Genomic DNA, 27,680 nt, shown 5'->3' with positions numbered 1-27,680 from the left:
ATTGGAACATGCCCGGGTCATGCAGCCGGGGATACAGCAAAACTGGGGTCTGGTTCCTGGCAGTCACCCCACACAGGCCCCCTTCTCTGGGGTACGAGGAACATTCGTTGGGAATCCCCAGTCCTTACGAGCCATTTTCTAAACAACAGTAAGCCTGCAGCTCAGAAGGGTGAGGGTCTTGTCTGAGGCCACACAGCGAGCTCACGGCAGCCATTTAAGAAAAGAAAGCCGTGACAGATGACAAAAGGCGTGAGAGTCCCCCGTCTCCCTCCTGATACTTCCCTTCTCAAACGAGGTCCCGAGTCGGGAAGTGCTCCGAAAGGTGAGGAGTGAGGGGGACCTCGTCTGGGAGGAGGCAGCCCCACCCCAGCCCCAGCCCTGGCTCCAGCCTGCCGCAGACCGCTCACCACCAGCCCTGAAACAGAGTTTACGGCGTGTCTGGGAATTTTTACCCCAAATCCCTCCAAACCATCTGGCCCCCCGGGGATGCATGGGCCGGTGGAAGCCATAACGGGCGCCTTGGGCCCGGACCGACTTGAGATGCGGTCCCTTCCTTTGGCGTGGGCTCAGCGGGGTCACGCGGCCAAAATGGACTTCGCCACCCCGCTGTCCACTCCACGGAACACAGGACTCTGAAACCCGAGACCGAGAGAAACCTGAGGGTTAGGAAATGAGAGCGCCTCAGAGTGTCACCCGGGCCGCGCTAATAGCCGGGTTGAATCATTTCCCTCTCTCCGCTAATGGCATGCGTAATTGCGCTGGTTTTCCAGGCGTCCTTCACCCGTACTTATTTAGACTAGTGACTGATGCATTGCCATGGAAACCGGCACTAGGAGAAAAAAAAAACGTCCCCAGTACAGTGGGAAGTGGAAGGATTCGGGCTCCAATCTGGAGATTACAACTTGTGTCAAAGAGCCGAATTTCCAGCCGCTGCCGACGTGCGATCTCCAAAAAGTCAAACTGGTGAACCCCACCGTGGATCGAACGCCCTGGAGCCATCTTTCTTCTTCCTCTGATTTTTCTTGCCCCCAACCCCCCGCCTTTTCTTCCACGATCCTGACCCTGGAGGGGCTGCAACTTTTTTCCTCTCGGATGAACAGACAATAGTAGATGAGGCCGGCCCCGTGGACTCGGTCTCCGCATGGACCCAGAGGAGCGGCCGGACCAGCCTGAGTGACATGGTCACGCCCAGGTTAGAGACGATGGCTGAGAATTCACGGTTCAAGAAGAAAGTTCATTTCGGAGGTACGGTGCCACCTCCCCAACCTGCTGCGGGTCGGCGTGCTGAGTCTTTGTTCTTTGCAGAGTGGCGGGCTGGAGAGTCGCGGGGTGCTGGCAGTCCTGCCGGCGCTTGGTGAGACGGGCGGCTGGCTGTGTAGGCGATCGCTTGCTTTGCGCTTGGTGTGTTTGAGAATTCCTGTCTTTCTGGTTGTTGGGGCTTCTCGGGAGAAGGGTGTTGTTTCCGTAACAGCTTTCTCCTGCTTCCGATGGAGAAGGGGATGCCAGCAAGTCACCCCGAGGGACCAGGCGTCTCAGGTGCCGTTAGATCCAGGGGCCTTTCTGTGTTCTGGAGTCCCTTTGAGCGGCCGGTGGATTTTTAAGAGCCACTCAAGCATCTCTTCCTCGTCAGCACCGTTGTGTACTCTCGAAGGGAGGGCGACGGCATTGTGAGTCGCTGCCACTTAAATGCATAGATTGTCTAGGATTCCTAAGTGTTCTCCCTTAGCTGCCAAACTGTAGGGTGAGTCTCTCGTACTGGAACGGGGTGTGCCTCCCAACCAGTCCAGCCTGCCCTCCTCCAAGAAAGCATGGCGAGTTCGGTCGTTAGTTTTGTCTTTTGAAATCGAACGGACCGTGTGCTCCTGCGGCATTGTAACGGTTGAGATGCGCCGACACCGTATGCATGTTCAGACTGCATTGCTCTCTCTCCAACTTCCGTAGTAGCTTGATACCAGCTGCCCCGGCCGGGGAGCTCGGTGTGACCTGGTCGGTGTGGATGCCTCTCCTTGACGGAGCCCCCTCATAGATGTCGCTTTAAGATGTGCAAAGAGAAATTGAGCCATGAGCTGTCGAGACTCCCCTCCCAGTCTCACCCGCTGGTCCTCACCCGCCTGCAGACCCTGGTGTCGGTCAGTGAGGTGTAGCATCTTTTAGGGGCGCCCGACCTCTACAGCTTGGTGGGTTGTGGGGAAGAGTCCCCAAGGGGTCAGCCCCCATTTTTAAGGTCATTCTGAGGATGGGTCTTTGTGTGATCTGTTAGCGCCAATGGGATCCACCCAACCCTCCCCCAACCCGCCCCGATCCTTCCAGGGAGGAATCCAGCAGCCCCTTGATCCTGCACTCTGGTGAGCCCAGGATCCGATTGCCCGGATGCCCAGCTGTAGAGTCGGCTGCCTTCCCACACCATCAGGGCGGTTTCCTGGAGCTCAACAGGTCCTTTTTTTTTCTCCGTGTCCTATTTCCTAAGCCTCAGCTGCCAGTGTCCCTAAAAAAGATTTTAAAAGACTAAAAAGAATCTTGCCGCCCCCAGTCCATTCCTGGGTTTCAGTCCAGCTCTGCTGCTCACACTTACGTGCCCTTGGGCTTCGAACTTCGAACTTGACCTTCACCTTCCAGGCCCCGGTGTCTGGGGGAAGATAACCCATCTGGGAGGGCAGGAGGGGCGTCGTGAGGACAGAAGCGAGCTGCCCCAGGTGGCCGTTCTGCAGATGGTGGCTCTCATTCTCATGGGTTTCGTGCAAGGTGCTGTGATCGGCCAGGGAAAGAGGCCTGCTGTGAATTAGGACCTCAGACCAGGTCCTGGGCTTTGGAGGGGCAGACGCTGGGCGGGGGCACTGTGCTGGGGGAGCGAAATGGGGATCCGTCCAGATGCCCTGGGAAGACAGAGAGAGGAAGGCTTCTGCTCCCTCGTGGGTCCGGCTGGTGGATCCAGGGCCAGAAAAGTCTTTTCGAGATCCTTACATGTAGTGAAACACCGTGCCCTCCCACACGGTCACTCCAGCCCTGGGCCGCTGGGGCCAGTGGCATGTCAGCCTCCCCCAGCCAGCCCTGGCCACCAAGCGTGCCCTCTGGCTGGAGAGGGAAGCGGGAACTATGGTGGGAAACGGGGTCCTCCTCGATATGGACGCTCCGACCAAGCTGAGCAGCAACGTGCCGTCCAGGCACTGAGTCCACCATTTGCTGTGATTACCCCTTAAACTGCCAGCCTGGCTCTGTGTATCGGCATCAACGCTTCCACCTAGCTGCCTGGGCTGACTTTTCTTAAAACATTCTAATTACTATAGAGTAGAAACCAGCTCATTGACAACCAGCAGCCTTAGTCATCTGTCCAACCAATTTGGGAGGGTGCGGATGGGGAGACGGTGCCAGGAACTGAGCTCAGCTTCCCAGCCAGTGGTGTCCCAGCCTTGCGTAGCCCAAGAGAGGCGAGATGGGAAGAGGTGAGCAAAACAGGGCTGCGGACCACCCCCCATGAGCACTGGGTGCCCAGGGCAGGTGGTGCCCGCTGAGGGATGCAAGATGCAGGAGAGCAGGAATGGAGAGCCGAGTGTCAGGAGGTGGGTCCCTGTGGTGTGACCTTGGGCAAGTCCCTACTCATTCTCCAATGGAGGTCCTTAACTCCAAGGCCTGTGGTTCCAGGCTCTTCCTGCATTCCCTGAGAATTCTCAAGTGTAGCGTCGTAAAGCATTATCTACAGCGCGCTACTCCTCTCTAAGGTGTGTCCTTTAAGAATGCAATGGGGAGGATGCAGTCGCATGTATGGCGTGACCTTGAGTCACGGAGCCAGGGTTCGGATCCCAGCCCTGTGCTTGTGAGCTGGGCGACCTTGGAAATCATCCAGCTGCACCCGGTTTTCCCCTGGGTAGCACAGATTTGCCTCGGGGAGCTGCTGTGTGGTTACAGCTAGGAGCCAGGGGAGCAACCTAAAAACCGGCTCCATCACTCAGGAGCTGTGGGACTTGAGAACGTCATTTCACCTTTCCACGCCCCAGTGCCTCCTCTCTTAACGACAGCGCCTGGCTCCCGGGGCTGTCGGTGGCTTTGCAGTCGGGACAGTGCTGGGTTGCCTTCCAGAAACAGACATCGTAGAAACTGAGCTTTGCTCATCGCACGCAATGAGAAGACGGGGGCCACACCCCAGCTCTCTCCTCCTGCCGCACATCCTCCGTCCTCCCAAGGGGGCAGCGGAGGCAGCGTGGCTGCTGAGCCGCTTCCACATTCCAGAAGGGAAAGGGTACTCTGCTCTGGGGAGGCCTGGTTTGGGAAAGGAAGCCCCTCCCAGTAGACACCTGCTCCCATCTCATTGGTGGACACCCAGCCACGAGGCCACTCCTGGGCGGTGTTGGGAAAACGGTGTTCCTGGCTGCCCTGCCCCTATGGGGGAGAAAGGAGGGAGCCTTGGAAAGAGCTGTTGAGTGAGCCAACAGAGAGCGTTTGTCAGCGCAGGGCGGAGGGAGGGCTCTCCTCCCAGGTGTGCGAGGCAGTGCAGGGCAATGGTTAGGACCAGCTCAGGAGCTGGAGCAGCTGGCTGGGAATCTCAGTTGCTGCTAAAGCCCAGTGGCTCTCGCTTCCTCACCCTGGACAGGGTCATTCCTTACCGAGCAGGGTTTCTGGGAGCATTAAAAGGAGTTCTTGTGTTTTGCACGTAGAACAGTGCATGGCGCATGGTAAGAGTTACCTACGATGGTGATGGCGGGCGATGGGGCAGGACGAGGACGGCGGTGGTGCTATGCCTGGCGCCTGGGCTTATCTCCCTCCTGTCCTCTTCCTGGAGCTCTGCCTCCGGAGGCTGGCCTCTCTCCCGCTTTGGGTACTCCTGCATTCTGACCATTTTCCAGGCATCCCAGCTGAGCCACAGCCCTCACGCCCGGGCGCCCTGGAATACCTAGCGCGTGAGGGCATCGCTCCTGTGGCTGAGTAGAAGCTGGTGCCGGTGGGCCTTGGTGGGTTGGGGCCCAAACCCGCTGCCACGAGAGGCTCCAGGAGGGAGCACGCAGCTGCGCCCGGGAAAAAGATTGCTTCGTGAAGTTACAATTACAAAAGCAGCTTTCCGCTCACTCGGTAATGCAACTACTGTTCATTCCTAAGGTGTTTTCTGTCAGCTTACAATACAACCGGCAATTGACTGGGATGAGCCAGAAAAAAAAAGCCGTGCTGGGTGTGTCCAGCTCTCTGCAGTCATTTCTGTTTATCTGGGAAGGAGCATCCGCCCGCATGCCAGCGCCTTCTGCCTTTGGGTGTTGGAGCCTGTGGATTTGGCTATTGCAAGGTGCCCGAGTGTTTGGGACCCGTCGACATGTGCCCTGAAGGGTTGGCTACGGCTGGCACTCCCCGTGCCCACACACACCCATGCCGACTTAGAGAGAATTCAAAGCTCGTGGTTATTTTAGAAAATTTAATGCAGCCCCTTGCTGCTGGGTCGTCCCCGGGAGGTGTGGATGCTCAGCCGGTGTTCCCAGTCCTGTGCAAGGAGGGAGAAGTGGTCAGATGGTACAGCCGCATACGTGTGCACACACATGTGCACGCACAGGGAGGGGCAGAGAGATACTCCGGGGAGCTGGGAATAAATAGAAACCAATGACTCAGTTGCTTGTTGGTGCCATAGCCACCATATAGGCCGTTCCAACTACTGGAAACCAGACGCTTCCGCGGGGTGGGGAGGTGGGAGGGAAGAGCGTGGCCCCGGGGCACGTGGGCCTGCAGACGTGCAAGGAAAAAAAGTGCTGTCCAGTGTTGTGCAGAGCCCGGTCCTCTGAGCTGAAGGAGGAACCATCGTGCAAGGACAGAGCAAACCAGCTCACGTCCGGGATAAGGACCGTGTCCCGCCATGTCACAGAGGACAAGATGGGGTGTCAGAAGGATTGGGCACCCACGTTGGGTCTCACTTGAGTTCTGGCAGACCCAGAATTCGGACTGTGCTCTGTCTTGTACCTGTGACCAAGGGATGCATTTCCTGGAAAACCACTGCTCTTTCCCTTGGGTACTTTCTGACCTGAAAGCAAGATTCTGAGCTCCTTAACTAGCACGGATTTAAGTAGTTTTCTGAGCAGGTCTCACCCACCTGTGCCTCTCTGCGGTTGTGGTGGGCAGAATAATGGCCCCCAAAGATGTCCACGTCCTAATGTTTGGAACCTGTGAATGTGTCGGGACACATGGCGGAGGGGCAGTCAGGTCACAGATGGAACAGAGGTCGCCGATCAGCCGACTTTAAGATAAGACGATTATCCTGGATTATCCAGGAGAGTCCAAGGCAATCCCAAGCCTCCTTAAAACTGGAAGAGGGGGCACAGAGTCCAGAATCAGAGTGATGGGGTTTGAGGACGCGACCCACCTTTGCTGGCTTTGCAGATGGAGGAAGGGGCCACGAGCCACAGAATGCAGGCGCCCCTTGAAGCTGGAAAAGGCAAAGGAACGACTTCCGTCCTGGAGCCTCCAGAAGGAACCAACCCCGCCCACACCTTGATTTTAGCCCAGCGAGACCTGGGTTGGTTTGTAGCCAACAGAACTGGAAGAGGACGAATTCCTGTTGTTTCCATCTCTGTCCTCAGGTGGGCGTGGTGTGGAGTCCCTCTGTGCCTTTCCTCTCACATTCCGGGGCTGCACCGGGCCCCCGGAAGGTGCTCCACAAGTGACCTGCAGCTGATTTAGCAAATAAACGGTGGAACCGAGGCTGCCAGGGATATGAGTGTGCTAAGTGTCCCTTTTCAAATCAAAGTCTGTGCCCCACAGTGGGTTTCTCCGAGGTGAGGCCCGTGACCTCCAAGTCCTCGGCAGCAGGCTCGCCGCACCTGTTAGCAGAGAACCGCGATCTGTAGTGGGGAAGCTGGGCCTGGGACCCCAGTGTGCTGGCTCCGTGCTCAGTGCTCCCCACCCTCTGCCCCCTTCTGTGCCCTGCTCTGGCACCAGCGAGCCCGTCACAATCTAGCCTGCCCCTTTTTTTGCCGGCTGGAGTCTGGCCTGGGTGGGAGGTGACGGTGAGCTCAGAACCATCTGCCAGCCCACCGTGGTCCTCGCAACCCGGCCCCACAAACCGATGTCCGGCCGGCCTGTCTTTGTGCCCACTGCTGGCTTCTGCCCGCGTTCCTGGCTGTGTGTTTCTGCACTTTTTAAGGAGCCTGTCGGCGTCTTTGGTTTTAAAAAAGAAAAGTTATTTCTGTCTTCATCCCCGTCGGTAAGTTCTTTCCTTCTTGTGGTTCCGATCCCGCTTTTGGCTCACCAGCCCGCGGTGTCGTCTCCACGGCGTCTGATTTAAAACATGCCTGAGATGGCAGGAGCCCGTGTGGGAGGGCGGCGTGTGGCTGCAGAGCACCGGGGCGTTCGGAGTTTGACAGCCCGGCCACGCTGCACAGCCGGGTGGCCCGAAGCCTGTGACATGGCAGGGGAACCGCCAAGCAGGGCTGGCCCCATCACGTCGGACTCCAGGCCAGCCACGGAGGGGGCGCCCAGGAGCTGCAGCCTCCCCGGTGAGGGAACAGGGCTGTCCCCACCTGCTCAGGTTGCCGCTCCTGCGGTGTCTGCCTCTTTAGGATGAGGAGCCAAGAATGAGAGTCAAGAGAGGACATGGATCAAGGGGTGGGGGGGATAGTGGGGAGATGATGGGGGAGGTTCCAGAACTTCACTTTCCCCTCTGTCTCTCTCCCCTCTCTCTGTTTCTGTCTCTGTCTCTCTGTTGCTTTGTCGCTCTGTGTCTCTCTCTCTTCCTCTTTCTCTATGTGTCTGTCTGTCTGTCTCTGTGTCTCTCTGTTTCTGTCTCTTTCTCTCTATGTCTCTGTCTCTATCTCTGTCTCTGTGTTTCTCTGTTTCTCTCTCTGTTTCTGTGTGTCTCTCTGTGTCTCTGTCTCTATCTCTATTTCTGTCTCTCTGTTTCTGTCTATCTCTGTCTCTCCCTATCTCTGTTTCTCTGTCTCTGTGTCTCTTTCTGTCTCTCTGTCTTTGTGTCTCTCTGTCTCTCTCTCCCCTTTTGGTGACGTGGAAGCTAAATCTTCAGAGAAACAGACAGAACTCTGAAGAAACCTGTAACCCCAGCTCCACCAGTGTCTGTGCTGCGAGCAAGTGACCACCAGCTGAGCAGCTCTCGACACCGGCCGTGGCCTGGATTCCGTGCTCAGGGTCCCTTGGGGCCCAAGTCAGGGTGTCACTGGGCTGGGCTTTGGCTGCAGCCTCTGGGGAGAACCCGCCTTGAGCACGTTGGGTTGTTGACGGGATTCAGTTCCCCTGGGCTGTAGGACGGGGGCCCTGTTTCCTGGCGGACTCTCAGCTCCTGTGGGTCACCCACACTCCTCCTGTGGCCCCCTCCGTCCTCAAACCAGCCAGGCCACCTCATGTCCTTCTCAGGCTTCGAGTCGCTCTTCCCTTCTCCACAGGTGGAGAAATCATTTTCTCTTAAAGGGCCCATGAGATCAGGTGAGTCCCTCCTGGATCTTCTCCTTTGGCCGTACAACCTGACATTATGCCGGGAGTCATGCCGGGGGTGACGGTGGTGGCCTCGTCTTAACTTCTGCCTGCAAGCCAGCCTCGTACGTCTCCTTTCCCCCCACTCTCTCTCCAGCCCTTCCTGTTTCGTAAAGCCCTCTCCTGTGCCCTTCCTCGGCCGAGAGGGGACGGGGGACGCAATCCTCTGAAAGAACTCTTCCCAGTTCAGAAGTCACCTCCAGCCATCACTCACTCTCAGTCTAGACACTCTGTTGTTTAATAACCTTCCCAGGATCCTGGGGCCACTTTCATGTGTTTTTGAGGCTTGAGCTGCATTGACGCATAATTTAGCTCTCCGTTCACCTCGGGACGAATCTGTCAGAATTCACATGAATTCGAATTCCTTCTTTCATATATATATATATATTTTTTTTTTTTTGGAGGAACATTAGCCCTGAGCTAACATCTGCTGCCAATCCTCCTCTTTTGCTGAGGAAGACTGGCCCTGAGCTCACATCTGTGCCCATCTTCTTCTACTTTATATGTGGGACACCTACCACAGCATGGCGTGCCAAGCGGTGCCGTGTCTGCACCCGGGATCTGAACCTGCGAACCCCAAGCCGCCAAAGCAGAATGTGCGAACTTAACTGCTGCACCACTGGGCCGGCCCTCTTCTTTTATATTTTAAAAGTTTCCCAGTGGTTGGCTTGGCAGAGGAGCTGTAAATCCATATTCCTTTGATCTCCTCTTAAGGGACATGATGCTGCCTTACAACTCGTCCGTAGTTTCTGGGTTTTTGGTCAATGAACAAAGTAAATTTCGGATATTGTGCTTGAGGAAATGAACAGAACGGAGCAGAAAGAACAGAGAGCTCAGAGCTTCCTCTTACATGATCCTCCCTCATGGCGGACCAGCCGAGGCAGCGTGAGCCCGAAGTGTTTCATCTTTGCAGTTATCTCTCGTCTGTGGCCAGTCCCAGGGTCTTTGTCATGGAGAAGAGACACCTGGACTCTGTGCATGTCCAGTGCCCTCAGTGTGGTCATTGTTAACTGCTCTTGGACGAGAGATAATCCAGGAATGTCGGCGACTGGCTGGAACCATGGTTCTCATTGAGGGGTATACTGCCCCCTAGGCTTGTTTAAGACCATGTAGGAGGGTCTGCTGATTTTCACAGTAAATACCAGTATTTAGGAACTGGAGGCAAGGATGCCCAAAGCCATACAGTATCTAGGACCACCCTGGCTAGCCCACTATCGTGGTGGACGGGCCACCAAGCCAGGCCCTGTGATGAAACGCAGAGACACCATCACTGTCCACTTGGGTAACTACCGTTTCTACCCAGAGCAGCAGAATAACCGAAAGGCAACCTTCTTTTGGTTGCAGGAAACTTAAAACCCGCGTGAGCTGGGTTACATGAAGAAACGTGCTCCACTCTAAGGATGCAGGGGCCTTTCCTGGGCCCCGAGGGCAGGGTGTGTGGCCCAGCCTCCCCTGGTTCTGGAAGCAGGTTCTGGAAGCAGGACGGGGCCTTGTTGGGAGCCAGGACTGCTCAGCTGCCTCTCTCCAGGGCCACACGTGCATCATCTTTCCCCCAGGCCTCTTGCCTCAGTCTCCCTCCCTACTCGCCACCCCCCCACACCGAGTTTTCCCACAGTGACAGCCTCAGCACCTGAGTCGAGATGGCCTCAGTTCAGACAGGGAGCAGAGACTGTCCCACTTCTAATCCAGATGCCCAGGACAGGGTCTGCTGGACCAGGCCTGGCAGCTCCGACCAGGGTGTGACATTCCGTGTGCAGATATGGTCGGGGTCTTCTTCTGTCCAGGGGGCAGAAGGATGCTTTTACAGAGGGGTGTAGACAGGCAACACCAAGATGAATTCCCAGATAACGACAACAGCCGACAGTCCTTGACAGCCGCTCGGGGCCCAGCGCTGGGAAAGGGACCCCCTTAGAAGCGTGATTGCGTTTCCTCCTCACCACAACTCTGTAAGGCCCATTCTGCTCTGGCCCCATATTACAGATGGGGAAACTGAGGCTCAGAGAGGCTGTTTCCTGCCCGGGGCCACGCAGCCAGAAGGGACTTAAGCTCACGTTTGCTTTGTCTAAATGCAGGCTGTCGTGTCCTGTCTTCCCGGCCGCTCCTGTCCACGGGCATTCTGTGAGCGAGGGGACCATCCCACAGGGAACCTGGCTTGGGATAAGGGGCCAGCGTGTTCACGGTGGCCTCGGCCCCACGCCGGCCTCGTGCCCTCTCAGCGGGGCTGTCTCCTGGCCCTCCCGCCCTCCTGCTCCCCACCTGTCCTTGTCAATTATTTTTTGCCATTTCAGAGTCTTAGTAAGTCCCTTTGAGAAATCTCCTCTTCTTATATCCTTTTTCAGGAACTGTCACACCTACGGGTCTGAGGCCATTGGATTCTCTGCGGATGCCCCACCCTGGCTTCCTTGCCAAGTCCTACGGGGTCCTCTTCCCAGGGGCTCCGCAGAAAGGGCTAATTTTAAATGCCGACAGTCTGAAGCTTGTCATGCAATCTGTCACTCCGTTCCCTGAGTCGCAAGAGATATAGGGGATGGAATTTCTAGGTTTCCATGTAGATTTTTCTAGGCCATTAAAAAAAAACCTTTTAGGGCCCGTCAGCTTAAACACGGCCTGCGGGGGCGCCCGGCCCTCTCCCGGGAAGGGGGCAGCCCCCAGTTACCTTGTGGACTGAGGACGAGTGTCGTGTTGAGGGGTCAGGGCCTCGGGAGTCGTTCTGTCCAGCTGTCTGGTGCCAGAGTCAAAGGTCGAAGGTTGAAGGTGAGGGCCTGGGAGGTAGAGCGAGAAGGTCATGTGGTCACTGCCAAGGCCAGGACTAGAACTCAGATTTCTCAGGTCGTGGGACAAGCTGCCCCACAAGGTCTACTCCTCCAGCAGATGCCAGGAGATGCTAAATTCAGCATTGTGTGCTGTGTCCTCAACCCGTCACAGTCACACCCAAGGAGGTGAAACCACCAACGGGGAATAGGAGCAGAGGGTCCAGGGGCTTGTGGTTGCTGTCCCTTCGTTCAGTTGTGGTTCCTGAGCATCTCCTACCTCCCAGGCTGTGGTCAGAGGTGGGATCAGTGCAGTGAACCTGAGCTGGAGAAAGAACCCTCCAGACAGTCTGGCAAGTGCAAAGGCCCCGAGGTACAGATGAGCTCGTCATGTTTAAGGAACAAAGAAAGAGGCCAATACGGCAAGTGTGGAGTGATTGGGGAGGGGAGGGCAGAAAAGCAGGCGGGGCCACGTAGCATCAGGCCTGTGTCATCAGGGGACACCTGGATGTGATTCTAATTCCATTGGGAAACTGTTTGAAAATGTTAAGCAGCAAAGCGACATCACCTGATTTCCATCTTTTGTAAATTGTAGATTGCTAAAGGGAGGGACAAGCCTGGAAGCAGGGATACAGGAGGCCACTGCAACGGTCCGGGCGAGAGATGACGGTCATTCAGACTAGGGTGATAGTGACTGCTGGCCTCCAAGCTGTGTGTGACTACAAACATTTCTTAACACCTGCTGTATGAGGCATTGAGCCTGGCACTGGCTAAGAGGGCAGGCCTGGTTGCAGACAACTCGTTTCTTGTGTTCAAGAAACTTCTACATGGTTAAGGAAACACACAGGTCAATCGTTCCCTCTCGGTCGCTTATTTTATGTACCTCCTTTATCATAAGCAGAGAGGCCGTTTCCTCTGAGGCACGTCAAGGCATGTGCTACTGTTCCACGCTCTGTGCATGTTTACTGGGACAGGTTCCATTGTCTGCTGGGGCTTTTCCACTTTCTCCTGGAAAGTATGGGCATTCTCCCAACTGGGGGGCAAACTGTGCCTTTGCCTTAATTTTCTCTGGTCTTCCTCTCCCTGCTTGCCAGGACTCTTCTGGTTGCTGGGGACAGAAAGCCAGCACTGCCAGGCCTGAGAATACATGGAATGCACTGGCTCCCATGACCGAGAAGGCCATGCGTGGTCTGCATCCGTCAGCTGGGGCTAGGTAAAGCTGCCGTAACAAACAGGCCCTAATCTCGATGGCCTAAAACCCCAAAGGTTAATTTCTCACTCACACTGCATGTGCTTCCTGTGTCCCAGGGGACTCACGTCGGGACCCTGACTGATGGGCCAACCACCATCTCAGATGTTTCGGTCACCATGCCCACAATGCTGGGGGTGGGGTGTCTTGCATTGGGAATTAAATGCTCCGTCCGTCCAGAAAGTGACATAAGTCACTTCTTCTCAGAACTCACTGACCAAAACTAATTTCAAGGATCTTACGTGCCCAGGGGGAAGAAAGCCAGAAATGTTTGATGAGCAGCCCTCATGACCACCACAGCCAAGACCCGGGTATTTTCGGCACCAAGACCTTTGTGTCTCTCTGTCCCCGACCTGGGTTCTCAGCCCTGCCTCCCGCTGGCTGAATGCTAGCTGCATTTTTAGGTTGCTTCTCCCTGCAGTGTGGTGTGGTGGCCACTAGCTGCCCACAGCCCATGTCCCTGGACTTATGCCCCATAAGGAAGCCAAGATCACCGTCCTTAGCATCCAGACCACAGAACATCTCAGGAAAAGGCCAGCTGGCCCTGCAAGGGCCATGGGTCCCTCAGTACCAATGACAGGGTCCAGAGAGTCCAGCAGGATGATGATGGCCAGCTCCTCCAGGACCCCCACGTGGTGAAGGGAGCAGGCGTTTCCCCAGGGAAGGGATGAGGGCAGACAAGATCAATGGATGTGCCACAGCTCGGGTGGCTGTTTCCTGGCTATCGGCTGTGGTCTCGAATGATGAGATGCATTACTGTGTTGCTCTAAGCTCTCTTAGCTGTAAACAGCAGGACGCTAAATTGTCTTAAGCCCAAAAGGAAGTGTATGTGGTTTGTGTAACTGAAAAGTCGGGTGCGGCTGGATGCAGGGGTTCCAACCATGTCATCAGGGCAGTCGGTCAGTCCGCCTCCTTCCCTCCACCTGGCTGCTCTGCTGTCCTCTATGTGACTCATTCTCGGACAGCGTGTCCCCCCCCATGGTGGCCTCAAAAGCAGAAATCCCAGCAGTAAGGTTAAGGCCTCATCATCACAGCTGGGTCACATGCCCATCCCCTGAGGGACGGCCTGCCAGGCTGCCCTGCCAACCAGGAGCCCAGAGCTGGGCGGTGGGGGTGGGGACGGGGTGAGCAGCCTCACCTGACCACATGGCTGGGACGGGGAAAGGGCTGGACCCAAAGGACAAAGGAGGGGCAGCCCCAGGAGAAGGGGAAGCCTTCTCCACGTGGACAGTGATTTTAAGGGTGTGGCTGGCCGGTCATTTTAATGCAAGTGGAGGACAGAGGGTGATAGTGTGGGAAGGAGGGTGGAGGCAGATATGGGGGCCCTAAGGTTTCCTGTTGGGACCTCTGGAGGAGCCCTGGGACCTGGGACCACACCCAGGAGCCTGAGGTGGGATGCGTTGGGTGTGTGAGTGACCAGGCTGGCCGCCGTACAGCCTCCAAATATGCCTGTCCATGGCCACATCCGAATGACGGACGGCTACCCCGGGACCTGCCAGCCAATGGACCCTTGCCGCCTCAAGTCCCCTCGAGGCCCCAGTTCCTCCAGATGCATCCCATGGGGGCCCTCAAAGAGCAGGACGCCTGTCCCTTTTCCCGACATTGAGGCAGCTGGAGGCCCCAGTGTCTGCCGCTGGCGTGCCCTGGGATGGTGGGGTCTCAAGACAAACCTTACTTAACCACAGCCTGCAGGCGTGAGGCATTCTGGGAGGTGTGTGACAGCAGCACGGTCACCTTCTCAGTCCCCGGCTTGGCATATGGTGTCTCCTTTGTCCCTCCTGCTCCCGGTGCTGGGCAAGGGCAGGGCAGACCCAGAGACACACGGCAGGGGCCATTCCCGCCACAGCCATGGGGGCTGGTGCAGACTCCTCCGGACACACTGTTGCCCTGGAGACCTGCTGAGCTGGGTAAAGCACTGGGCACCGAGAGGGGGCCCCATCCCGGGCCTGGCTGTAACGTGGGGAGGGACAGGGGCTGCACGACGCTAGACTCGCAGAGGCCGGTATCTCGGAAGTCCATACAGCAGCCTGGGTTCCAGCTGAGGCCCGGATGCCGCCTTGAAGAACCGGGTGCCTTTTGCTGTCATCGATCCACAGGGATGCTGGCCTGGCTTCTGACCTCCTCCTGCTCCTCCCCTCTGCCCAGGCCACACTGTTTCATTTGTGACTCACGTTTGTGTCAGTGAGGTCCAGTGAGTCTTGGGAGGGAGTCAGCCCAGGTAGCCAGCAGCCCCACCTCCCGACACAGTGACAGCAGGTCCCAGGGAGCCAGCAGAGGCCAAGCCTGGACGTGACGTGAGGCACGCACCCTAACAGTGGGGGAAGGGGCCCGGGAGCCATCTAGCCCACCCCTTGTCTTCCCAGGTGGGGAACTGAGGTCGGGCTAGGGCGAGTCCACAGGACGTGGCATGGCAGGGTGAGGAGGCCACCTGGACTTAGGCCCCCTCCCAGCAGCCCCAAGTGGACGCTGACACAGGAGGCTGTGTCACTGCCTCCTGCCACTCGCCAGCTCAGTGACCTTAGGCAACTCACTCAACCTCTCTGAGCCTCCTCTGATGATGGTTGTGATGCTGATGATATGGTGATGATGGTGATGATGATATGAAGTCGACGATGATGGTGATGATGATGATATGGTGATGGTGATGGTGGTGGTGATAATCATGGTGATGACAGTGTCCCCCGGGACCCCTTCCCTGCCCCCTAGGGCCATATCCCAGAGCAGTGGTATGACTGCCTCCAGAAGCCAAAGGACAGGGAAGTCCTGTGCAGGGTTCTTCACAAAGCGGTCAGAGATAATATCCTCCCTAAAGATTCTCTTTCTTTTATAAAATAATTATGGTAACAAAGAGAGACTTAGTGTTTTTAAGTGTCCTTACTGAACCAAATTAAAAACTTGGTAAAACTTGAACAGGTCTATACCCTTCCTTCCTTTGTTTAAAATTTTATCGGTCCATGAAATCCCGAAGTCTGGGACCCACTGGCTGACCCAGGAAAGGCCCCTTTCTGAAACATCCTTTTCCTCTGGTAAACACAGGCACGTGTCCGCACGCACGCGCGCGCACACACGCTCTGTCTGCTTCTGGAACCTGGAAACTCTGACCTCAGCCAGGGGCGTGCACCAATCAGCTCTCAGCACCAGTGGTTCCCTAGACAACCAGCACAGAGCTGGCGGGCGGGGATTAAGCAACAGAGGCTATTAAGAGTAATAATAACAATTAACGGCCAGTCCCCGTGGTCCTTCAGCGGCTTCGTGAACTACTCTGCTTAACTCCACAAAGAGGTTCCAATCCCATTTATCCCTCCGGGCCTGTCGCATCTGTGGGCCCCACACAGATGTCGCGGGGCTGGCCTGACCAGATGCATTGCCTGGCCCGCGTGCTCCCTCCACACAGTTATCTGACTGCTGGGGCCCTCAGCCCAGCCCACGGAAGGTCAGTGTCCCTGGGCTCCCTCCTCACCCCGCTCTCAGGATTCTGAGTCCCAGAGAACAGAGCTGAGTCTCCTGTCCCTGCGTCTGGGGCACAGCGCCTGCCTCCCAAGTGGGCTTGAGGATTGATGACTAGAATTGAACCCGGGCACGATGCAGGGTGACCAGGAGGAGGGGCAGGAGGACACAAAACGTCTGGGTGCATTTGGTCCCGGTGCCAAGCACAAGGGACGTGCGTGCAGCTCGGCTGGAGCGGTGCCCGGGCTGGCCAGGGCCCCGTGTGCTCAGGCCGCCCTGGAGGTGTGCAGTGTGTTTTATTGGCCAATTTACAATGGGATGTTCAGATTAGGTCAGCAAGCCTTCACATTGGGTCTCTACCAGGAGTGAGATGCTGGGGGTGATACGGAGAGAAGTAAGTCCAAACCCCCACCTGTGAGCACCATAGAATGCCCAGGGACTTGCATCCTCTCCAGGGGTCAGATAGTGTGGTCTGGTGGTTCTGAGCCTGGGCACTGGAGCCCGTCTGCCTGCCGGGAGTCTCATCCTGACCCTGCCTTTTAGTAGGGGTGTGACTGCCTGGGCAGTCTTTGTCATCACCAGCCATGAAAGGGGTCCAGTCGTCCCACCTCCCTCGCTGGGCTGCTGTGACCAGCGAGTGGATGAGTCCAGATGGCCACAGATCAAGGACTCCATCAACGTTAGTGAGGACGAAGATGGTGATGAGGTAGCAGAGATACGCCGAGCAGAGGCGGGGTGGCTACCTCCACGGGGAGGACTCTCAGGGTCCCGAGCAGGGGTTTGAAGGGTGGCATAAAATGGAGCAGAAAGCGAGGGGCCGCCCCTGGCTGGACTCACTCTGGTCGAGTCTGCTGAACGGCATGTGCACCCTCTCACTGGAGGGTGGTGACAGTTACATGAGTGAATACAGGAGCCGCACTAAGGACAGGGCCTGGTATGCAGTAAGCGCTCAATTAGTGTCTGTGATGACGATGGTGGTGGTGGTGGTGAAGATGTTGCTGTTCAGGGAACTGTAAGTTTTCTATTCTCAGGGCCTCCAGGAGAGTGATGGGAAAGGGGTGGAGAGGCCAATGGGAGCCAAGTCACAGAAGACCCCAGCCCACACATCAGTTAAGGCAGCATTAGCCACTGTAACAAAGAAATCCCTGGAGTGTAGCTTGAAGCCATAGAAGTTTGTTGCTTACTTTAACAGTTCAATGCACAGAGACCCAGGCATCTGCTAGATGGATTCTACCATCCTGTAGGGCCTGGGGGCGTGGGGGTTGGTCCCGACACCTTTGAGCTGGGAGAGGCAGGAAGAGAGAGTAAGGAGAGCACACTGGCTTCCATCGAAGCCAAGCTTGGTAGGGCCCCCCACCGAACCCTTGCAATGGAATGTGCTCACATTCCATTGGTGGGAACTGGTCACATGGCCACACCTGGCTGCAAGGAGAGCTGGGAAATGTAGTCCTGGACTGGACATCTGCTCCTCTCACCCCGCCAAAAGGCAACTCCGTACCATATAGAAAGGGAGCATGCTTATTTTGCTGAAATGGCTGTCTCTAGGCACAAAAGGAGCCGAGGGGTATCGCTCTGACCTTCTCAGGACCCTGACATTTATTCCCATTTGAACTGAGAATTTGTGTTTGAGGGTTTGAATAAAATCCTTTCACCTTGAACTGTAGGATCAAGGAGACTGACCACAGAGAGGAGTTTAAATGAGATTTTGAGCTTTTTTTCCTGAAGTCTGTTTGCATAATGTCTCTGTATTTTTTTCCAAAGTTTAGGAAGGAGATTGTCTGGGAGACTATTTTTTTAATATTTATTAATAACATATATATATATATAATAATAAGACTGTATTTATTTAGGAGGAATATATCTAAACCTGCGTGAATCATGAGCCGCCGTATTTCTTGTGTGTATGTTGTTGTGTGTTTTTTCCCTCCAGCCCCGAGCTGTCTATTAAATCTAATTACATCGTTCACATCATTTCCCATGAAATTTACATCTAAATCTGCTGAGTAAGGGAAGCGAGCAGAGAACTTAATTAGGAATGTTAATCATGTTTGTTCGTTTTTTTTTTTTTTGTAGGAGAAAGCAACCGTAATCAGAAAAATAACAATAAACATTCTTTTTTCCCAAAGGCAGTCCCTCGCAGGTTCTCAGATTTGCTGGAAAGCTCAGCAGCATCACTTGAGAATACCGTTCTAGCGGATTCCGTGTGCCCATGGGCTGCTGCTGTCCCAGCTTGAGCTTACATGCCCCTGTCTTCTTTGCAGAGTGCTTCCTCCTGCGTCCTCCACAAGCCAAGGACCCCAGGACTCTGGAAGGGAGCTCCTGACTCTTCAGTAGTCACCCTGGGGCTCATATGCATTCCCCAGATTTTGCGAAGTTAGACCCCCGAACGAGGCCTCGTCTTCCTCCCAGATCTTTCCCCAGGAGAGCGGGTCTCACGTGTCGTAGGTCAGATAAGTGAGAAGCCCCGCCAGCCTCGCGTGGTTTCAGCAGTCAGGGATCGTGACTTTTCTAAACGATGTCTCTCTTCCCTCTGTGCAGAAACTCGTGCAGACCGCAGCAAGAAGCTCTTCAGGCATTACACGGTTGGCTCGTATGACAGCTTCGATGCCTCCAGGTAAGATGTGTTCTTTTCAGGGCCCCCCCTGGTCAGAGATGCTCGTATGTGGCACGAAAGCACTGGACCATTCTTGCATGGAGCACCCCTTGACTTGCTTCTCCCTCTGTGTCCACCACGACCCCCTGGACATGGTCTAGGATTACGGAAGCCACCGTCTTCCAGAGAACCTGCCTGAGAGGCGGTCTCCGTGCCACCCGTGGTTTGGGGTGTGGCTGGAGCACACCTGTGGGGTGGCCCCAGGGAGAGGGCTGTCTTTCCAGGAGGAGGAGAACCCAGCATTGTTTTGGGGTAAAGCATTACAAATGTTAGAGATGACAACCCCTGGCCACAGGAGCCTCGAGGCAGCATCCCCCTAGGGGAGTATTCAGGATGCTCTGTGTTTCCGTCTCATCTGCATTTTCCATGTTTGTTTCTGCCACTGAGTCGAAGTTTTTGCACGTGGAAGGCTCATGCCCCTTGCCGGGCATGACACCGATCAAGCAGAGAGCACCTTTAAGAATGGCGAGTTTGCTTTCTGGCTTCTTTAAAAGGAAGATTGTTTGGTTCCTGCAGAAAATCCTGTACCTTAAGATGCGGCATGGGGCGTGGGTTGGAATTTTCCCACAGACTCGTACAGCACACCCCACGGAGACATCCTCGGGGCTCCTGGACCCCTTCCTGTTAACTTGGGGGGAGGTGGAGGCAGGCCGGGCTGCCGCGGGGCGAGGGGCAGCACCCTGTTTCAGAGCATCGGCTCCACAAACAGCTGGGGAATGAGCAGCATTTCTGACCAGTGTCCCTGTTGCCACTGGAGCTTCTGCAGCTCTTATTGTCCCCAAGCGTGAGGTTTCTCTGTCCCTTTGCTCTGTCACCAGCACAAGTCCCTACACTGGGGGCTGGAAGGGTGTGGAGAAAGGCCTCTCTACATTGAGAACCTGTCCCCCCACCCAGATAGAGGTTCTTAGTGGACGGTGAGCTCAATGAGAGTCAGCCCGTGATGCAGAGACGGGAAGGACACGCGGGCTGCAAGACCCGATGGACGGGAGGGCCCTGTTCCCCACCCTGCTGGACGGCCATCCATGGGGCATCTTCTGAGAATCCAGCCATTTCCTCCAGAGAAGGTCCAGGCTGGGGAAGGACCTGGACACCCTGCCCTGGGTTCCTCAATCCTGCCCTCCAGGGCCCCCGGTGGGATGTGTGATGAGCAACTCAGACCTGTTCTCTTTTTTTATTTATTTTTTGTGAGGAAGATTGGCCCTGAGCTAACATCTGTGCCAATCTTCCTCTATTTTATGTGAGATGTCACCACAGCGTGGCTTGATGAGTGGTGTTAGGTCTGTGCCCCCGATCCAAACCTGTGAACCCTGGGCTGCCGGAGCGGAGTGCACGAACTTAACCACTACACCACTGGGCTGGCCCCACTCTAATTTTTTTTTATTGTGGTAAAATATACATAAAGTAAAATTTACCATCTTAACCATTTTTAGTGTACAGCTCGGTGGCATTAACTGCATTCATGTTCTTGTGCAACCATCACCACCATCCATCTCCAGAACTCTTTTCATCTTCCCAAAGTGAAATTCTGTCCCAATTAAACGCCAATTCCCCGTTACCCCTCCCCCAGCCCCTGGAACCACCTTCTGCCTTCTGTATCTATGAATTTGACCACTCTAGGGACCTCATTTAAGTGGAATCAGACAATATTTGTCCTTTTGTGACCGGCTCCTTTCACTTAGCGTCATGTCCTCAAGGTTCATCCAGGTTGTAGCATGTGTCTGAACTTCCTTCCTTTTTTAAGGCTGAGTAATATTCCGCTGTGTGGCGATACCACATTTTGTGTATCCGTTTATCTGTCCACGGACGCTTGGATTGCTTCCACCTTTAGGCTACCGTGAATAGCACTGCTGCGGACTTTCATGTACAAGTAGTTTGTGAGCACCTGTTTCCAGTTCTTTTGGGTCTATGCCTAGGAGTGGAGTTGCTGGTTCAGCCTGGCTTTGTTGCTGGGCTGTCCCGATCACTTTTCTCTCGCAATCAGAACGTACTGTAAGAGGAATCCTGCTCCCGGCAGAGGAGCTGGGTCCCCACCTTCAGGGCGCTTTGCAGCCTTTCCAGGTCTTGCTGAGATTGCCCACACTTTGACCTTGAAAGGCCAGGTTGTGAGCCGTGGCCTGGCCATCAGCACAGCCCAGAAAGGGCACTCAGAGGCTGGTGGCTTCCAGGGAGCCACGCCTGACCCTGGCTTCTCCAGATGAGTTTTTATTTGGGTCAGAGGCATCATTTCTGCCGCTGCAGGAGGCTGCCTGTCAAAGTGGACCCTGGGCACATGGTCACGGTCACCGCGCCTGTCACACTTGGCTTCCGTTCTAGGAAGGAGGGTGCCTGAGGCTCAGAGACCGCCTGAGAGCTGTTGCCATGGTTACTGCCAGGGCTGTCCAGGCTGGGGGTGGGGCTTCGGGTGAAAAGGGGGCCTCTGAGAGCTGGAAGGGGCTGGGCAGCAATTCGTCCGCAGGCTGTGGCTTTGGCGGAACCATCTCCCCACAAGACCCGTTGTCAGCAGAGGGCAGCCGTCAGGCCGCCCTTTGGGTGTGCGTGTGCGTGTGCGTGAGAGTGGGCGTGCCTGCACGCTCAGCATCTGAAACAGGCGGCTCCACATTCGGGGCTGCTTCCCCACAGAGGAGCCGTTGAAGGGCCTGACTTGACTGAGCTGGGAACAGAGAATATTTTAGGGCCAGGCCGGCTGGGTCACATGTCACGTGGCTGACAGCAGGACCAGAACACACCAGGGACGCACACTGCCGACAGCTTGGCTGACAGAAGACGTGTGGGACCATCATAGCTGTTCAGTGATAGAACAGAGCTGTGATGAGCTCCCCGCCACTGGAGGGAGTCAAGCAGTCTGCATCCCTGTGTCTTGGTGCCCAGACGAAGGTTTTTGTCTTATGTGTATACTGACCACCCGCTCGGTTCCAGGACCTGAGACCTCAGAGGAAAGGGACATCTGGCCACACCTGGGTCAACCGATAGCTTCTGAGCGAATGGTACAAGGTCTGGCCTTGACCGCAGTTTAGAAACGAGCCCTGACTTTCCCACAGTGAAGGGATCAGGCTGGCTATGGGCCTCATGTGCCGAGATGTCACAGTGAGAGGAGTAAGAGTAACAAGGGTCGCAGTATTTATTAATCTCCCACCATGTGCAAGCCGCCTTGCATTGATGTCAGCGCCGCTGACCGCCGACCCTGCCAGCGACCTTGTAAATCCATGTCATTTTCCCCTTGGCAGGAGCATGGAAGCAGAGAAAGGAGGGCCACCTTAAAGACCTGGCCCTCGGCCACACGAGTGTCTGAGCCCGAGGGTAAGGTCCGGCTGGCCGGCATACAGAGCCCTTGTCCTCAGCCCCCTCTCTCCCAAGGGGAAGATGTTCCCACCCAGGGCTGGCCAAGGGATCAGCCTGGGATTGAGAGAAATTGGTGAGGATGAGAGCCCAGATTTTCTGTCGAGACAGAATCATCAGCTCGTAAAGTGTGTTGGGAGGAGAGAACAATGATATTGGCTTGGTCAGCATGGGGCCCTGGAGCTTTCCCATAAAGGGGGCGGCGTTAGCCTATGGGGGGCCTGCCCTGTCCCGGAACTGACCTTATCCAGATGGGGAACTTGGCAGGGGCAATGGAGGGCGGGCAGCGAGGAGCTTGCAGAGCCCAGCTGGCATCGTAACCCAGGCGACTGGCGAGCGTGGGTCCTGAGCGGGTACCGGAGTGAGAGGCTGCCCGCCGGCTCCTCTGATGGAGCGGGCGGAGCGCGGCCAAGGGGCGTGCGAGCTGCAGTGCAGGGTGAGCAGCCGCAGTTCGCCACTTCCGAGGTCACGTCCCAAACGGCCTGACGAGACGTGGAGATCTGGTTGCCGTGCCAGCTCCCACCGCCCGGGCCGATGAGCCTCTGTCGGTGGTGGGGTTACGGTCCAGGCAGGCAGCTCGTGGCTGAGGCCGCCCCACTGCACCTGTCATTGAGGAAAGTGCAGTAGGAAGCGAGACTCCGCGGAGACAGTTTCTGAATTGGTCGGGAGGTTTCTCCCCTCCCCACCCCCTCTTATGTCACAAACTTGGCTCAGAGACTCAGAGCTGAAGAGCAGGATGGTAAAAGCACACCCGTTCGTGGTCGAACGCGTCCAGTGGCTCCAGCCGATTCCCTCCTCAGAATTCCCCTCCACTTGCCCAGCATGCACATGATAGAAGGGTCTAGAAGTGTGGGCATATGATCAAGGTCAGAAGGCAGAGAACCTGGGGCCGTTTCCACACAGGACCTTACAGGTATTTCCATGTCCTGTTTAAAAACACTTCTCAACCCATGGGACAGGATCTCAAGTCTCCACTCCCCTTAAATCAGATCTCCAGCCGCCTTAGCATGGGACATCCAGGAGGAGTCGACCTGGGAGAGGCGGGGAAGGCCTCAAGGTCCCACCCTAGGCTGAAGAGACTCCATCCGTGCATCCATCCACCCACCCACCTATCCATCTATCCATCCACCCACCTATCCATTCATCCACCCACCCACCTATCCATCCATCCATCCACCCACCTATCCATCCATCCATCCATCCACCCACCTATCCATCCATCCATCCATCCATCCATCCATCCACCTATCCATCCATCCATCCACCCACCTATCCATCCATCCATCCACCCACCTATCCATCCATCCATCCATCCACCCACCTATCCATCCATCCATCCATCCATCCACCTATCCATCCATCCATCCATCCATCCACCTATCCATCCATCCATCCATCCATCCACCTATCCATCCATCCATCCACCCACCTATCCATCCATCCATCCATCCATCCACCTATCCATCCATCCATCCATCCATCCACCTATCCATCCATCCATCCATCCATCCACCTATCCATCCATCCATCCATCCATCCACCTATCCATCCATCCATCCACCCACCTATCCATCCATCCATCCATCCATCCACCTATCCATCCATCCATCCATCCATCCACCTATCCATCCATCCATCCATCCATCCACCTATCCATCCATCCATCCACCCACCTATCCATCCAGACATCCATACATCCATCCACCTATCTATCCGGCCATCCAAATACCTATCCACTCAGCCAGCCAGCCAGCTAGCCATCTACCCACTCATTCATCCAGCCAGCCATTTACCTAGCCATCCACCTACTCATCCATCCATGTACCCACCCACCTATCCACCCATCCATCCATATCGATCTATCCATGTCCATCAATTCTCCCACTCATTCTTCCATCCACCTACCCACTCCCCCATCCATCCATCTACCTGTCCACTCATCCATCTGTCTACCCATCCAACCATCCATCTACCCACCCATCCTCCCACCCACTTCCCATCCATCTACCCACTCCTCCATCCATACACCATCCACTACACTCATCTATCTATCTATCTATTTAACCAATATTCATCAACACCTGACTATTCAGGGAGCTAAAGATATGGAAGCAAATAAGACAAGCACAGTCTCTGACCTCACGTAGATTAAAGTCTAGTCAGTGAAGATAACAACGAAGTTAACAAATAAATGAACCAAAGAAACCAGACAATCCCTTTTTGCGGTTAATGCTATGAAGCAGATCGGCAGTAGTCGCATGCAGGCCGGGGCAGGCCAGCTTTATATAGGGAGCCAGGGAAGGCCTCTCGGAGGAAGTGACTTGTGAGTTGAAACTGAAGGTTGAGGAGGAATCGACGCTCTACGGAAAGCCCAGCAGGTGCAAAGGCCCTGAGGTGAAAAGAGAACCTGACATGCTGGAATAGCAGTGAACCAGAAGACAGCAGAGAGGAGGATGTCAGAGAAAGATCTGGTGCTGCACGGGAGGGGTTTGTATTTTTTCGTACTAGCGGTGGGGCTACAGGAGGGCTTTGAGCAGAAGAGTGATGTGATCTGATTAACTTTGCTCAAGGAAGACAGACAAGGATGAATGGAGACCAGTTATGAGACCAGTGCCGTCATCCTGGCCGGGGGGTAACGGTTTGGGCTGGCGGAGGAGGTGGGGCTAGAGAGGTGGATGGAGTCAAGGTGGAGGGTGAAGTTGGACCACACAGGACCCACCCAGGCACCGCACACGGGGGTGAGGGACAGCAAGCGGGGCGCTCCACCTTCTCTTGGGTTTTACAGGGAGGAGCACCCAGAAGTGAGTGGGGCAGACCTAATCCACATTGGCAGCAAGTCTCTCATAGTCCAGACCTCTAACACACATCCCGAGCTGCACGGGCAGCTTCTAATCTAGAAGGAGTGTGTTCGTATACACCACGCGGGGGAGAGGCTATGAAGGGGCCGAGCTGTCGTTATTGCTCTCCCTTAGTGAGACCGATTTTCCCTTAGAGGTTGAATTAGAAGGAAGGCAAACTATACCTGTTCGCCAGCTGAATATCCACTATCCATAGCTGCTTATTCTCACGGCTTTCAAACATCATAGTCCAATTTATATATACATATATATATTTTTTTTCTTTTTGAGGAAGATTGGCCCTGAGCTAACTACTGCCAATCCTCCTCTTTTTGCTGAGGAAGACTGGCCCTGAGCTAACATCCGTGCCCATCTTCCTCTACTTTAGATGTGGGATGCCTACCACAGCGTGGTGTGCCAAAGCGTGCCATGTCCGCACCCGGGATCCGAACCGGTGAACCCCAGGCCGCCGAGAAGCGGAACATGCAAACTTAACCGCTGTGCCACCAGGCCGGCCCCTAATTTTTATATATTTTTCAATTGGTAATTGGAAATATATACACATGGATGGAAAATTCAAAATGTGTGGCAAGTGGCATGGCGTGAAGAGCAGGTCTCCCTGTATCATCGTTGTCTGAATACAGAAGCATATGGGCATATTATCTGAGGCCTTTTAACACCCTTGAAAATATAGTGTCCAAAGTTTTCTAACTTTCCAACTAAGTTCCTGTGTGACCTTGGGCCACTTGCTGCCCCTCTCTGTGCCTCAGTCCCCGACTCCCAATCCTGTTTGCAAAGTAGAGATCATTCTTCCGACTCACACCACATCCCCAGTGGTGTTCATGTAAGAATGAATGAGGAAGTGTGTGTTTAGTGCTCGCAGCTCCTTAGAGGCGTGTGCTATATAAATGCAGAGGATGCTGAACTGGGAGCGCGTGTGTGGGTAGCTGGCTTTCCTTTGAAACCCCAACTCTGTGTTCTAGAAGACTGCCTCAGTGTGTAGGTAGGAAGAACTGAATGGCAAGAAACATTGCTTTCCCCCATTCTTCCTCTGCCATTATTTTACATTTTTATATTTCTTGTTATCCCTTAGACTTGAAAAAGAGAGATCAATCTCTGAGTATGTTCGCTGGCTGGATTTGTAAGGAAACACTCTGTTTTCGCCTCTCTCGTAATTGATGGCTGGGCCTAGTGGTTAATCAGGAAGCCCCTTTGGGCTAGGGGAAAAGGCTACGTCGCTTTTTATTCCATACGCGTCTGCATTTTTAATTTTTACAAATGTGTATTGCTTTTGTCATTTTTTTGAAACCAGTAAAGAGACAGATGGATCTCTGGGCACGGGCAAAGTCAGAAGTCACCACGACGGCCTGTCCAGCGCTTCCTTCTCACTCTCCCAGCGTGACCGTAGGTGTGCATATGGCGGCCGGGAGCCTAGTCGCCATTTGGGCAAGTCAGAGCCCCAGGGAATGTGCCCCCATCTGAACCTGTTATGGTTCCCCCAAAAATGCCCTTCTCCACAGTCTCTGTCGTGATGACAAGCACACCCAGTGCCAAGGGGAAGGCCTGGTACCCTCCTGCCCTCCCTTCCTCCCTCTCCTCCTCTGCACCCCCATCATTCATTCAATCCATCACGAGGGTCTGGGGAGTCCTGCCCTCCTCCCCATCCTCCTGCTGCTTCCCCACGTCAGCCCCTCAGCGCTGTCCCTCCACTGTCCGACCGCCCCAGGGGACCCACCCCTCATCCATTCTCAGGCCGGCATTTTCCCTCCCTTCCCAAATTTTGATCCAAGTGCTACATGCACATAATAAAATAAATCATTCATTCATTTAACCAAACCACGAGACGAGGCTGGGATGGGAAAGGAATCGTCATCTTTCCACCTCTCCCTGCCTCGTCCACACAACCCTGCTTGGCAGAGGGACCACTTGGAAGCATTTTTGCCTCATTCTTCTGATGGTTGCCTCCCTCCCTCTCTGATTATCCCCTTATTTCTTAATTTAACAGTGTAAAGCATTATTGATTTTCTGCTGTAAAAGGTGAGGTTTTCCAATTCTCCCACTCCTCGTCCCCTCCCCAGTTTTGAATAGTTATTGCTGATCTGCTGATTACCTTGAAATAACGTTCTCAAACTTCTCTCTTATTTAATAAGTTTTAGACAGTATCACTCAACCCTTTGCTGTGTTGATATCCGTATTTAAGTTTTCTAGATTCTGTCTACAAGTTGGATTCAAAAATTAAAAACTGACAGAAAGCGTTACATTAGTATGATAATAAAAAATGTTTACACCAGCACCAAGAATGGCTCTAGGCTTCCAGTTCCTCTTTGCAGACCTATAAGGAGGATGGTCTTTCTAATGTCATAACCCAGTGGCTTCTTTTTTCTTCCACTCCGCCAGTTTTTCAAAGTAATGCCGCATTTTAGCTTAACATTAGGGATCAGGATTTTCTCGTGAAGCTTTTCTTTTTCCTGGAGTTTCTGATTGCCTTTCTTTTCTTCTTGCGGGAGAAGAATTGCATCTTCTTCAGCACGCCACGAAAGTGTCATCCTGTTTCTTAGTGTCGTTGGAATCCATTCCGTTCTGGCTGGAGTGCTCTGGCCTCTGCTCCATCTGGAGCTCCCAGCATATGGCCGTCATTCTGAGATTTCCCTTCACTGAGCTCCTGGATCAGCGAGGTGTTTCTTTATCCTTGTTCTGCTGGGACACACGCTCCGGTAATCACCTCGACAAAAGACAGCTGGAGTGTTAGCTTTTAAATGGGCCCGGTGCTGTGGAATTCTAGGTTCAGAATCGTTTGCCTCCTGAACGATAAAGGCATTGCTTCATTGCAATCTTGCCTCTCCTTGTTGCTGGTGAGAAGTCGTGGGGCTGGCTCTTGTGCCCATGTGCATGATCCTTCGTTTTCCTCTCTGGAACTTTGTAAGAACTTCACTGGATCTGCTTTTCCATGATATTCC

At 54.7% G+C, this 27,680-nt stretch overlaps 1 protein-coding gene across 15 annotated transcripts in view; it reads left to right on the top strand.

Moving 5' to 3' along the window:
• SHANK2 (SH3 and multiple ankyrin repeat domains 2) overlaps positions 1 to 27,680 on the top strand; it is a 561,551-nt gene that overhangs the window by 340,828 nt on the left and 193,043 nt on the right. For all 15 annotated transcript variants that reach the window (XM_070229004.1, XM_070229003.1, XM_070229002.1 and 12 more), the window contains one exon: positions 18,436 to 18,511. In XM_070229004.1, the coding sequence (XP_070085105.1) occupies positions 18,436 to 18,511 (76 nt within the window). The remainder of the gene's footprint in view (positions 1 to 18,435; positions 18,512 to 27,680) is intronic.

This window comes from Equus caballus, chromosome 12 (assembly GCF_041296265.1).
Source record: "Equus caballus isolate H_3958 breed thoroughbred chromosome 12, TB-T2T, whole genome shotgun sequence".
Lineage (NCBI taxonomy): Eukaryota > Metazoa > Chordata > Mammalia > Perissodactyla > Equidae > Equus > Equus caballus.
Note: the sequence above shows the minus strand (reverse complement) of the source record. Positions and strands in the feature narration are given on the sequence as shown.